General features: G+C 42.9%; 1 protein-coding gene across 6 annotated transcripts in view; it reads left to right on the forward strand.

Annotated features, from left to right (window-relative positions):
* The window catches only part of RREB1 (ras responsive element binding protein 1), a 132,505-nt gene that overhangs the window by 97,812 nt on the left and 21,111 nt on the right, over nucleotides 1-13,582 (forward strand). For all 6 annotated transcript variants that reach the window (XM_079147521.1, XM_079147519.1, XM_079147516.1 and 3 more), the window contains exon 8: nucleotides 14-150. In XM_079147521.1, coding sequence (XP_079003647.1) covers nucleotides 14-150 — 137 coding nt within the window. The remainder of the gene's footprint in view (nucleotides 1-13; nucleotides 151-13,582) is intronic.

Raw genomic sequence — 13,582 nt, forward strand, 5'->3', positions numbered from 1 at the left:
GCTTTTCCCTAAGATGGTAGAAGATGGGCAGTCAGGTGACTTGGAGAAGAAGGCCGATGAAGTCTTTCACTGCCCAATATGCTTCAAGGAGTTTGTTTGCAAGTATGGACTGGAGACCCATATGGAGACCCATTCAGATAACCCACTAAGGTAGGAGAAAAAGTGAACTAGACTGTGGTCTGGGAGACTGCTTTTCATTCCTATAGCATATTACATTCTTATTTCTCATTGCTTTAAACTGAACTTTAGTGATTAAACTTGCGTAGGAAGACATGTTTTTAAGTTAAACATGTAAGGGGTAGGGGACGTCGGACTAAGGATCATCAGGGAGAAGGTAGCTGTAGTCACAGGCTATGTTCACTCTGCCTCTTTGCTCCTAGCCAGGCCCCTTCAGCAATCCATTGAGCCCCCCAGACACTGGGGAGTCTGCTGTCACAGGAGCTTTTGGATAACAGACATTTTCTTCACAAAATGTTTTGCAACCCACATGATTATTAGCCGTACATGGATATGTGGTCAGGGCAGGGACAGTTATGTGATACATGCCCCTGGCACAATGCTGGCACATACTAGGTGCTCAGAAAAGTTCAAACCCATACCACAGAAACCTGAGAAAGCATCATGGGTTAAAAAAGACTTCTGTTGATGTGAGAAGTGAAGCCTGTCACATCCCAATAACACAGTGTCAAGTGATTGTTCTCAGCTTCAATTTTAGATTTTGGCTCTAGGGTTTCTGATTTTCAACTTTGCGAAGTAGAAAACATGGACATTGATGTAATTTTCCACCCAAATCCAGGGGAAACTTGTCCGTCTTTTGCTACCATCTCTGATGACTCTCCATCAGGCAAAAAGTCCTATGTTTTTTATGAGCAGATTGGTTTAGAAATTTTTCCTTAACCTGTTACTATCATTGATTTTTAAGCATTGAAAAGAACAAAAGAGTTGTGTGGGAGCCTCTTCTGTAGTAGAGAGACTTGAAGGTAGCCCATCCTGGAAGTCGCACACAGCTAAAGATATTCATCCAAGAGCAGAGGGCAGGTCCCCACATGGGTTTTAGAAGAAAGTTTGGGAGTATAGGAATTTGGGCATCTGTTTGCCCAAATCTCTGATATATGGACCAGATTTCTTTCCTGAGCTCATTTGTGACATTGTGACCTAGGAATGAAAAGGTCTAAACAAGCCAAAGATGTGCTAAAGACTTCAGTATTACAAGCCTTGTGGTATGGTAACTGGAAGCCAGGTCAAATATCATTATCCTTAATTGTGTTAGCTTGATATTTCACCATTGGATGGAGAGGAAAGAATTTATGAAGAATAATTTAAATACTATATAATGTCTTTATGAAACTCCCCAGTCTTAGAAAATTGGCCAATGCATTGGAGCAACCATGTGCTGGTTGTCAGGCCTGTTTCTGCTCACACGTAAATTTCAGTTTCCTCATCCTTCAGATTGAAGGAAGGCTGATGAACCTGTGTTTTCTTTAGGTCTGTAATTCTAAAAACTCTCTTAATCATTGATAACACATCTGGTTTGTTCTTTTATAAGCCCCCTTAGTCTGAGATTGAGGAACTTGATTTTATAGTTTCATTAATATCCATAGCATCCCCAGGATGGGCTTGTGGTAAGTGGTGAATATTAAAATAGTTCTTTAGACAGAGGATGTGAGCTTATGATGTTGACAGACAAGCCTCACAAGGAGAGTTGTGGGCAGAGGCAGGAATAGCGCTTGAGACCCCAGCTCCTGTTCAGCATTCCTGCCATGCAGCCGTGAAGTCACTGCTTGTCTCTGCTCCTTTATGTGTTTTAACTCACTTCCTATTTTATTTTGTAATTAGAAGCATCTTAGGAACCACCCATTTGCCCCATCTATAGGAAGAATAATCTGGCTTTCAAGAGATTTCTGGACAGCCCAGGGCCTGCATGGCAAGTGTGCAGCAGTGACAGAGGAAGATCAAATATCCCCTGCTGAAATGCTGGTGTGGATGAGGGTGTGGGTCTCGTGGAGTAGACTGCTAGACCAGGACCCCTTCCCAGGGGAGAGGTGGGCATCCCCAGAGTGGGTGGAATTGGGAATTGCACTGGACACTGGTCATGTAATCCATGTGCAGGACAGTCATAATTTGATGGATAATCACCTACTATGTCTCCAGAGCAGGCGGCCATAGACAGGCTGTGAGGTTGAACCTCCAGCCCTGTGGATCCGCCTAATGGAGCAGGGGATTCTCTCACCTATTCAGTGATAATGCCCTTTGTTTGCTGAGGGGTTGGCTAAAGAAGTTTCTTTGCCTGGTAGTCTTGGCCCCTTCAGGCAGGCTTTTGTCCCTGGTCCCATAATGGCTGTCCTTAGGGTTGCTGGTAAGAAGAGGTGACCTGACTTCTTTGTCAGGGGTGAGCAGGCTAGCCCCTGCCTAGTGGTACTATCTAGTAACTGTTGCTAGGTGGGGTGGGGTTGGCATCTGGAAACCAAAAGGGAGCTGATTACAGAACATTGTTAATTTCCCTTTTCTCCTCTGCTCTGCTGTTCTACATAATAGCCTGCTATCAGAGGAGGCCTTGGGGGCAGGCATGGGCCAGTGGGGCCCAGCCAGACTGTGAACTGTGACAGTAGCTGGTGGGAGAGACTGCTTTTTAACCCAGAACTAAAATAGACACCAACTTCATTTTCAAACCCCAGAGGCAACAGAGCCACAGTGGGATGCTACCAGTTTAGACAGAAGGTCTGTAACTCAAAACAGCTGTTAGTCTCTCTCTCTCTCTCCTGCCCATACCCCGCTCCCCTTCCACCAATCTGGCAAGGTGCCTGTTGTTCCTTAACAAAGTGTTGGAAATCCAAACTCATGTAAACACTGAGTCCATTTTCCTTCCTTCTGCCGTGTTTCAGATTAACAAAGTGTTAACGTTGAACAAAAGGAAGACACAAAACCCATGGTAGATTCTAGCTCTTAGGGTGAGGTATTACTTGTGACCCTTTCTATACAGCTCCCCAGATGAGCAGGGGAGGAAATGGCATAGAGCTTACTGGGTGCTGGTATTTGGAATCCTAGGTGAGGGACTGGGTGTTCAAAGAGCAAATGGATGCGAAGGGGACATCCCTTGTGTGAGGATATTGCTGGACATCAAATACGTTGCTTGGTTGTTAGAACAGAGTGAAGCAATAGGCCGTCCACTGCTGGGAATAAAGTCAGCTGAGGAAACATCCAGGTCATCGTCATCCAGCAGAAGTGGAGTGTGAGCCCCACATGTCCTTTGAAATGTTTCTAATAAAGAGACGAATGGGAGTGTAGCTCAGTGGTAGAGCATGTGCTTAGCATGTGTGAGGTAGGAGGTCCTGGGTTCAGTCCCCAGCATCAAGGAAAAAAAAAAACAGCAAGTGAAGTTAATAATGCTTCAGTTGATTAGACCCATGTAGTCAAAACAATATCAACATAAAATGAGTGTAAGAGTTCTCCATGAGACGTTCTGCTGCCTTCCTGTCATAGGCCAAGTCTTCAAAATTGGTGCATGTGGTGTTGTCACAGCCCCTCTCAGGGCAACCCAGCCACATATCAAGTGCTCAGCAGCCTGCAGAGCAGGTAAGATTAGCAGGGAGGGCAGTGAAGCCCTGGCCTCATGTGTGAATGACCTTCCTCCTGGGTGGGCCAGGAGGGGCAATAGCTGGATGGTTATGTTGATGAAGCTGCTGCCAAAGGTGAAACTTGGCCCGAGTTATTGTGTAATCTCATGTGGCTTCTTGATTAAAAGAGATCAGGTAATAAGTAATTTTAACATTGTTTCAGTTAAAATGTACCCAACAGATGACTGAATCCTCAAAGTAGTGCCAGGCATCTACCAGACTTGAGGAAAATGGCATTGTTCAAGACAGAGGCCATGGGCTAGTCAGAAAACAAGGAGATGAATTCAGGACCAAGAAGGCACGTTTGCCTCTCAGCCAAGCAGAGGGATAGGTTGGTATAAAGTTTCAAGTTTCTCCTTTGAGTGTATCAGGTGTTGCAATACTTCACTGCTTTCTCTCCAAGTCAAGGCTCTCCTCAGTTTGGTCAACGTTATTATTATTTTTTTAATTTAATTTTATTTTTTTTGGTGGCACTAGGGATTGAACCCAGGGGTGCTTTACCACTGAGGTACACCCCCTAGCCCTTTTTATTTTGAGATAGGATCTCATTAAGTTACCTGGGCTGACCTTGAGCTTATGATCCCTCAGCCTCAGTCTCCAAGTTACTGGGATCACATTCTGCGCCACCCTACCTGGCTGGTCCACATTATTGATCTTGGTTGTCTCTGAGGTGATTTCTCTCCCCACTGCTGCGAGGTGATTTTAAGGTTGGGAATACATTGGAAGCCCAAGGGGGTAGGTACCCACAGCTGTGCTGGGGAAAACTAAGCACAGCTATAGCTGGGAAGGCCACCCCCTTTGTTTCCCCCACTCCACACTGCCCTTGGTAAAAGCCCTTAAATTCTGCCCCATACTTCACACTGAGCTGGCCTGGTCCCAGAGGACAGCCTGCGCAGGTTCCTGGGACATGGGGAGGTTCCCAGCCAGGCCCATTGCTGCTGCTCACAGCAACTGGGAGAGATTAGTGCAGCTGTGGATGTCAGTTCCTTTGCCCTGGGATGGGCTGGGAAGGGTGGGCTGAGGAGAGAAGAATGTCTGAGCCGGGTGGGGCTCCTCAGGAGAGATTGTTTGCACTTACCCCTGCTGGCCTCTGGAGACAGAGCCGGAAAAATGAAGCATGAAATCCCTTTTTTAAAGGAATGCCAGTTTCTCGATTAAAACACTATAATGAGCAAGGAATTCAATATCGCAGGGAAGTAGCTCTGGTTGATTTGCAGCCTCCCAGCAGGTATTTCTCAGGTTCTGCTGCCGGGGTTGCTGGGAGTGGGGAGTGTGAGTTTTAGGAAGTGCTATTACGGCCAGTGTCTGGGCTTTGCGGATGCAATGTGATGTGATGTGATGTGGGTCTCATAAGAAGCTGGGGCATCTGCAAATAACTGTCCTCTGAATAAACAGAGTAGCAGACAACTCCATCCTAGACTGCTGCCTGGCATCTCTTGTGACCTCAGGCCAGTGGAGGTTCAGTTTCCCCATCTAGAAAATAAATTTGAAAACTTGTGAGGGTCTAGAGATGTAGCGCCATAGTAGGGTATTTGCCTAACACATGGAAAGCCCAAGGTTCAATCCCCAGTATTTAAAAAATATATTTTTTTAAATTTTTTTGGTAGTTGTAGATGAACAGCATGCTTTTATTTTATTTGTTTATTTTTATGTGGTGGTAGGGATCAAACCCAGTGCCTCTCGCATGCTAGACAAGTGCTTCGCCATGGATCTACAGCCCCAGCCCCCCATTTTTTTTTTTTTTTTTTTTAAGTAAGACTAAAAACTAGTATGAGGATGAAGGGGGATAATAACTGTACCAAATACTAAATGAGTTTTTCTTTTGATACTATTATTTAGAATATGTGCTTTTTAATTTTTTTAAGTTCTTTCGTGGTATTGGAGATTGAATCTAGGGTTGTTCTACCACTTATGTGCATCCCCGACCCTTTTTCGTTTTTATTTTGAGACAGAAACTTGCTAAGTCACTGGGACTGGCCTCGAACTTGTGATCCTCCAGCTTCAGCTTCCTGAGACTCTGGGATTATAAGCATGTGCCACCACAGCTAGCTGCATGTCTTTTTTAATATTTTAAGCCTTCCGACATTTACCGTTATGGTTTGTTGTGGCATTTCTTTGGTTATTCCATTGCAGTGAAATTGAGGAGTCAAATTCCAGGGCTTCTCCTAAGTACTGTTGACTTGACAGAGAACATGAAAGCAATTTGTTCTTTACTCTTTATTGTCATAAGAGCCACTATTATCTAGTTTCGCTTTTGTAAAGATTGGGAAACCAAGTGGCTATTTAAATTTGGTTTGAGTCCTGCATCCCAGATTTTGTAATCATTGTAAACTGTGTCGAAAGGCTGATATTTAGAAGCTTGAAGGGACTGGACGCCTTTAAGTAATAGAACCACACATCATTTTTCTTAGATTGTTGGGGAAACCTGAGATTCTACAGAAATGAGTTTCCCAATGTTTGAAATTTGCCAATAGTCTTTTGGAAAATGTGTTTCGTGTAGTTAGTAAAAAAATTTTTTTTAAAAAATTAACGCTTTGTTGTCAACTGGGGAGGGAGAACATCTGCCCGTCCATTGCTGCGTGGTAGACTCTGTGGAGTTATATGACAGTGAAGACACCTAAAGGAACACCTAAGTGGTTTGTTTCTTTGTGCTGCTCTGTTAAGCCTTTTCTGTTGACTTCAGGATCTTGTTCTGGAGAGTTAAGGTGACCAGATGAATACTGGTGTACTGCAGCAGGCACTAGGGAAGCTGATCCCAAAATTGTTTAGCCTCAGGTTAAGAAAAAGAAGAAAAGGACTTGTTAGTCCTTTTCCACATCCATAAATCATATTACTGACAAATTTACCTTCAAACTTGAGTCTTGGGGTGGGGCATTGTTTGTTTTGTTTCATTTGAGCAGTGCCTAGGAGTGAACACGGCCTCTCATGTGCCAAACGGGCTCTCTACCGCAGAACTGCGCCCCCAGCCCTCAGGTTTGGTTCTTAATCCATGCCAGAATGCATGCTCCTCTCCCATCTCAGGTGTTTCCCAGGGGTTATTTGGAAAACCGTCCAATCACTGGTTGTGAGTTCTGCGTTGGTATTTCAGGGCCAGTGCCTTTCGTTCGTAGTGATTGTCGTTTCTGATAAGTAACTGTTGGCCCTACTGTGAACCATCACAACTGCTGGTCTATTTTGGCTTGTTCTTTTACCTTTACTCTCTACAGTGAATGTCCACACCAGAATAGCACATTTGTCACACCACATTCTCTACCCCAGCCCAGCATTAAGCTGTTTTCTTTTTTAAAACTAAACAGAAGAAAGAAGGATATCATGTCTTTTTCACAAGGACATTTTGCTGTCAAAAAAAAAGACAGATACCACAGGGCCCTCCCTAATTAGGCATACTGTTACACATGGCAGTTCTCAAATTCAAATTTTAAAATTAAACCTTTCTTTTTTTTAAAGACTGAAATCTGAATACAAACAAGAATATTACTTCTTGTATCAAAGTCCTTTGATAATTGAAAGACAAAACCTCAGCTTACAATTAAGTATTTCCTAGATCTGTTGGGAGTTGGCTGGCTCCACTTCTTGCCTTGGTGACGTGAGGCACATGGTCCAAGAGTGGCTGGTGGGGTTGAGTCTCTCTGACTTGAGAATGGAGCAGAGTTCAGCTGTTGGGAGTTAGGCTTCTCCAAGCATGTTGGCACTGAGTTCTTTCCAACCCAGTGAAAGTCAGAACTAGTGTGCGGTGGGATTTTGCTTGTTTTTCTGATTTTTTTTTTTTTTTTTTTTTTTTTAAGAAGAAAAGATAGGAGAGGCTATGAATATGATTTTGGTTTTGTTTTTGTAGTTCTAGGGATCTAACCCAGGACCTCATGCGTGTTAGGCAAGAGCTCTACGACTGACTGTACCCCAGCCCCTGTAGCCAGTTTTCCCTGTGACAGCATCTCCCTCTGTACCCGACCATCAAAAGACACTTCTCTAAGCATGTGTCAAAGGCTCTTTGTGATCATGGCCTCAAGGGCTGGTAGTGTCTGTGACTTTATATACCAAAGCCACAATCAAAAACTGGGCTCACCTCCTCCTACTGGGAGGCACTTCCTGCCCTTGGGACCCCCAGACCCTCTTGTCTGTGCTTCACACCTACCCAGTACCCTTCAGTGATATCACAAGTGGTGCTCAGGGAAGCCAGAAGAGGAGATAAGCTGCAGGCAGCTGCTTCCTCCATTCCAGAGAGCCCCTGACTGCACACCCCACACCACAGCCCTCCTCTGAGAGTGGCTGCAACCCCACACCAGCAGCAGAAACCCCTACTGTGAAGCAGGGGAATGGTTAAATCTCTTTCCAAACTATCCTTTGGAGGTTTTTCCACTGATTTTTTTCCCTCGAAGTAATCTATTTCAGTATGATTTTAAAAGGAAACACAGGTTTTGTTTGGGGGTTCTGTAGCTTCTTAGATCCTACAAAGAGATATGCTTTTCTCCATTTATCTATGTGGCAATAAAGTTGTTTCCAGTGGTTTTCATTTGGAAAATTTACTCTTAGTTTCCAGCATAAGGCCATTTCTATTGCCAGAAAATCAGAAGGCAGACTACCAGATTTGTAAAATTTCCCTCTGGCACACTGTCAAAATCTCTTGCAAAATGAAATTGTCCCACAGCCTCGTGTCCCCTCTGTGGTGGTTCTTTAAGTGCAGTTCTACCCCATCTAAATACTTTTGCAATCACTCTCTTTACGAATTCCTGACAGAGTTGAGATATTCCACAAGCAGGGTAGGGAGTGGGGTGAAGACAGAGTCTTGGGGACCATCCGCCAATGGTGGCAGCCTTAACAAAAACTGACAAGTCCAAGCCAGGTTTGCAAATATCCTAAGAGCTGTGCTTGCCACGGCTCTGCATCCTGCAGCAGGGGCCACACATTTACAATGACCTCCATTGTCCTTGAAGTGCTTCTTAGAAACAAGGTTGCAAAATGTTCTTCCTGGGGCCTTGGGAGGGCTGGTTGAACCCCAGTAAAGTGTCTGCTTGATAAAGGCCTATCGCGTGTTTCTGGGTGATGGGTTTTCCACATGGGTTTTATTTAATATCTACCAACAGGTGCAGAGTCTGAGACAGGGAGGCCAGTGTTTTTCTGTGGGTGTTTCTTTCTTTTAACCAGCCTGGCAGTCTGCTTCTGGTTTCAAAGCAGCATGTTTTCCCCCCTCTGCCATTTTTCAGCAACTTTACTGTGAGCCAATATTGTGTGTCTCTTCAGAAGTGAAACAGGTGGGGGGTGGGGGAGTCGTACCCCTGTGGTCAGCAGCTACTTGAGAGGCTGAGGCAGAAGGATTCTTAATTCTAGGAGTTGGAAATCAGTCTCGGAAACTTAATGAGACCCCCATCTCAAGAAAAATAAAAACCTGAATAGGAATATGTAGGTCGAAAGCCTGGCCTGGACCTAGACTTGGGCTGAGAGGGCTTCGCGTGAGTGTGAGGCTGGGGCGCGCACTTCCCTGCCGAGCCGTGACTCCAGGAGGCACAGGACAGGACTGACGGCAGATACACTTAGTTGTTTCTGCCCACGAGTCTCAAGTTTAAACAGAAGCACTAAGGGCAGCTTGTGAAGTTTTTGAGTGAAAAGAAAGGACACATCCGTTTGAAATTAAGACTCAGTTTTCCCTGCCTTTTCATATTTGCCCACACATGCCAGCACATTGCCTTTTTCTGATTTTTTTTTCTCCCCCTTACAAGCTAAAGTAATGGTTAAAAACTGTGAAATAGCGCTTTGGCCTTTTCAAAGCATTTGTTATCTGATATTCAGGGTAACCCCCAAAATCCTGCTATCACAGGTGAGAGGGGAAACGGTTAAGATGCTTCCAGATTCTTCATTCCGGCAGTGAATTCTTACTATGATTTGTTTCTCAAACTGGTCCAACTCTAAGAATCACCTGGTGTGCTTTTCCATATGCCGATTCCTGGGCTCATCCTCTGACTTCAGTCGGTCGGTCTGGGTTGGCATCCAGGAATCTGCTTTTTTAACAAGGTCACGAGGGCATTCTTATCTCTGGCATGTTTGGGAAGTTTTACATAGCAGGCAGCTGAAAAGCAGATGTAAATAAGTTGTCCAAGGTCACACAACCTGAAGTACTGCTCACTATCCCTGGAGTCTGGCGTCCCTGAGCCCATCCCCCAGTGCTCCACACTGCCTTCCCCTGGGACACAGAGCTTGTGGTTGGTGCTGGGTGCTTTTTGCTTTGTGTTTATTGAGTGCCCACTGTTTGAAACTGTCCATAAAGGGGGGGATTTGAAAGAGACTGGAGGGGACCTATATAAAAAGCAACATTATTAAAAAATGGTGACTGTCATACAGCAAATTCTCACTGCCACATTAAGAGCCACTCTCCATTTCTTTTATAAAACCTGCCTATTAATGCCACTCACAGTGAATATTCATGGCCAATAGGTGGGTTATACATTAATGTCATAGTCCCCAAAATAGGATGTGTTCAGAGAAATCTCAAGGGCATAGAGAGGAGGAAAAAAAAAAAAAAAACAAAACCTTTTTTTATTTCCCCCATAAGAATCTCTAGGTAAACCTAGCACATTGTATGTACATGTAAATATGTGTATATAAATGCATATGTGTGTATAAATATATATGTATATATATATATTTTTATATCTACAGTGTATATACATTTCTCAGTTAAACAGTAGGTGGGGTACATGCCCAAAAACTTCTTACTAGTATACAATTTTTATTTGTCAATTAAAAATAAATTCCTTTTAAGTTGCCTTACTGATAAGATATTACAGAGTTTGCAGCCCACTTCCCAGGCTCACCTGTCTGCCTTTTGCAGTTGGCTCACATGCCACCAAGAACCACTATTATTTCTTCCTGACCTACTTACATGCATAGTACTCATAATTTACTATAATTTAATTTTATTTATATATGCCAATGAATTATTGTTTAAAAAAGTAATAGTTCCTGTGGAAACCAAGTTGAATAGGCTTATTAACAGTGCAGACTGGACAGTGTTTTTTTAACTAATGTCAAATTTAGGGAAGTCAAGTACTTAAAAACAGTTGGAAGAGATAATCATAGAAATTTGAGATTATGATTTAACTTGGTTTGAAAAAATCTTAAGTCCTTGCTCAAGTTAAAGAAACTAAAACTGGAAATCAAAGATGTATTATGAGTATAATTCTTGCAGTAATGATGAAATGGAACTAGACTTGAGCATAAAACTTTGGCCCTCTGTAGAAGGATTGTCCAGTGAATGTGCAGTTGTCCTTCAGTGTCCATGGGAGCTTGGGTCCAGGACCCCTGAAGATCCACAAATCCAAAGATGCTCAAGTCCCTTATACAGAATGGTGCAGCATTTACATAGGATCTATGCATATTCTCTATATACTTTAAATCTCTAGATGACTTATAATACTTAACATATGTGAATGTTGTATACATACTTATTATACTGTATTCTTTAGGGAGTAATGACCCAGAAACAGTGTGCGTGTTCAGTACAGATGCATTTTCTCCCAAATATTTTAATCTGTGCATGCAGAACCTTTGTATATAGAGGGCCCAGGTACTTAGTTGAGTCTCGTTATTTGAAATAGTTGGGTTCTTCTAAGGTCAAATACAGGGTTAGGTTCCCTGGTACCTCCAGTCACGTTTTCATCAACTAATCGATGCAGTACCATGTTTTATGTGTGTTTCTTTTTAAAGTCACATTATTTAATATATATTATTGATTCATTAACATTGAACTCACAGCCAACATAACAGCAACTCATGCTTCTCTAATGCACACATTTTTCTCCATAAAGCACATCACAACCTCTTGTACTTAAGAACACAAAGCAGCACTTCAGGACCACAGCAGGGGCCATTGTAAACACTGAAGTCACCAATAAAAAGCACAAAAATATGAAGAACACAGCATGAAATAACACAAAGGACATTTATTTATAGCATGAGAGTTGAACAAGGCAAAGTAGTGTCCTTCAACCTCATCTAGGAACATGTATATTGGGCAACTAAAATTTTCACTGCTTTGTGCATGTCTGCAAATGACTACAAAAGCATCACAAGTATCGATTTTGGATTTGCAAATTAATTTTAGCAAAGTAGATATTCACAAATACAGAACACACAAATAATGAGAATCACTGTTTTGTTATGATTGTTATATGTTATGATGTTGTTATGGTTGTGTTTCAGACATATTTGTGGGGGTGTTGTATTAGGTTAAATTTTTAAGGTATGTATAAATTATCTTATGAACTCTTTACCTGGTTTTGAATAAAAAGCCCCTCTCTACAAGGTGTGAACCCTGCTGGCTTCACAGGTAAAGGCTTTCTGCTGTGATGCAGTAGTCACTGATGCTTACTAATGTTTATCTCATTGTCGTTGAAATGAGCTTATATATGTGTTGCAGCATCTCAGCAACCAGGACAGTGCCTAACACTAGTAAAACCTAATTTAAAACACTGCAAATATTCTGCAAAAAATATTTGTAGTAAATGCTATTTTCTACATGTGGGAAGAGCAAGTTATATTGCTGACTGCAGGTAGAAACACCTGCAGGATCTGCTGGGTGGCAGAACCCCCCACTGCTTTTACACTTGCTTGCATCTTGCTTTCTTCCTCCTCATTTTCTCAACTTTCTGGGAAAGGTGAAGCCCAGCTTTCATCCTTGCATCTCCAGTTCATAAAGTACCAGACCAAATTGTGTCAGAGGCTTGAGTGCCCAGCTTGCCCTAAGTATGAATCCCAAGTTCTGTGTAGCCTTCCTGACCCCTGGATTTGGCACTTCCCTTGAGATCCTGGCTCCCACCCCTGTGCGCGCGCACACATACGAACAGACTTCTTTCAATAAATAGCTCCAGTGGTTTAGTAGGTGTACAGGAAGAAACATGGTCTTGCTGGGGAAATAGGCTCCTTCAAATTATGTGTGCCACAAAGGTTCAGTGTCGGTACTTCCCTTCTGCAGTTTTTATCAATGGAACCTCCCATTCAAACACATCTGTTGCAGATGGTGTCCTCGATGTTGTCGAAATTGAAGAAAATAGAAAAAGTCAGCCAACTCACTATTTGCCGTAAGGTAGTTCTCTCTCTTGAATGTATTAAGGGATTTTGCAGGCATATACAAAAGTAGAGAAAATAATGTAATGAACCCCCATGTATCTTGCACCCAATTTCAGGAATTAACAACTCAGTCAATTTTTTGTCATTTCTTCCCCAACCCAGATAATTTCTAAACAAATCCCAGATACCACAATTATAAATATTTTATTGTCTCCAAAAAATAGGAGCTTTAAAAAAAAAAAAAAAAGAGCATTGCTCATTACTATTATGATAACTAAAAATTAACAGTAATTTCTTAATAGCAAATGTCTGGTTAGAGTTCAGTTTCCCTGATTCAGACATTTCTTTCATCCTCAGTCCAGTACATAGCTTCAGCTGACAAGTACCAAGGTGATGTATTGGTGATCATGTGCAGTTGAACTTGAAACTGGAAGATCTGAAGTCAGGGAGCTCCATTTCTAGTGTGGTAGAATAGGACAGAGGTTCTCAGCACCTCCAAGGTTACTGTCCCCTCTGTGTATGCAGCTAGAATGTAGAATATGTTCCATGGAGACCCTGGCCCAGAGCAGCTGTGTCCATGCTGTTCCCTACTTCACTGTGTCTTCTAACCTGTGATTTAGACTTCTGGGCACTTGGATGAGGAATGGTTCCTATGGATCAGAGCCTGTCCTCCAGGGCATGCCTAACTTGGGAGGTTCAAGCCACACCTTCTGGGCCCATGATGTGACAACTTCAGTCCCTAAAGGTGTTTGGGTTATCTGAATTCATTCCCTCCCTGGGGACCTTGACCACAACTGGGCCTCTCAGAGACTCACCTCAAAGGGAGCATTGTGCTTTGAATACTCCCGAGAACCTAGTATTCTAAATGTAGTTGAACAATGACAGGAATCTTGCTAGGGGGTGTCCAC

The sequence above is a fragment of the Sciurus vulgaris genome (genome assembly GCF_902686455.1).
Source record: "Sciurus vulgaris genome assembly, chromosome: 7".
NCBI classification, from domain to species: domain Eukaryota; kingdom Metazoa; phylum Chordata; class Mammalia; order Rodentia; family Sciuridae; genus Sciurus; species Sciurus vulgaris.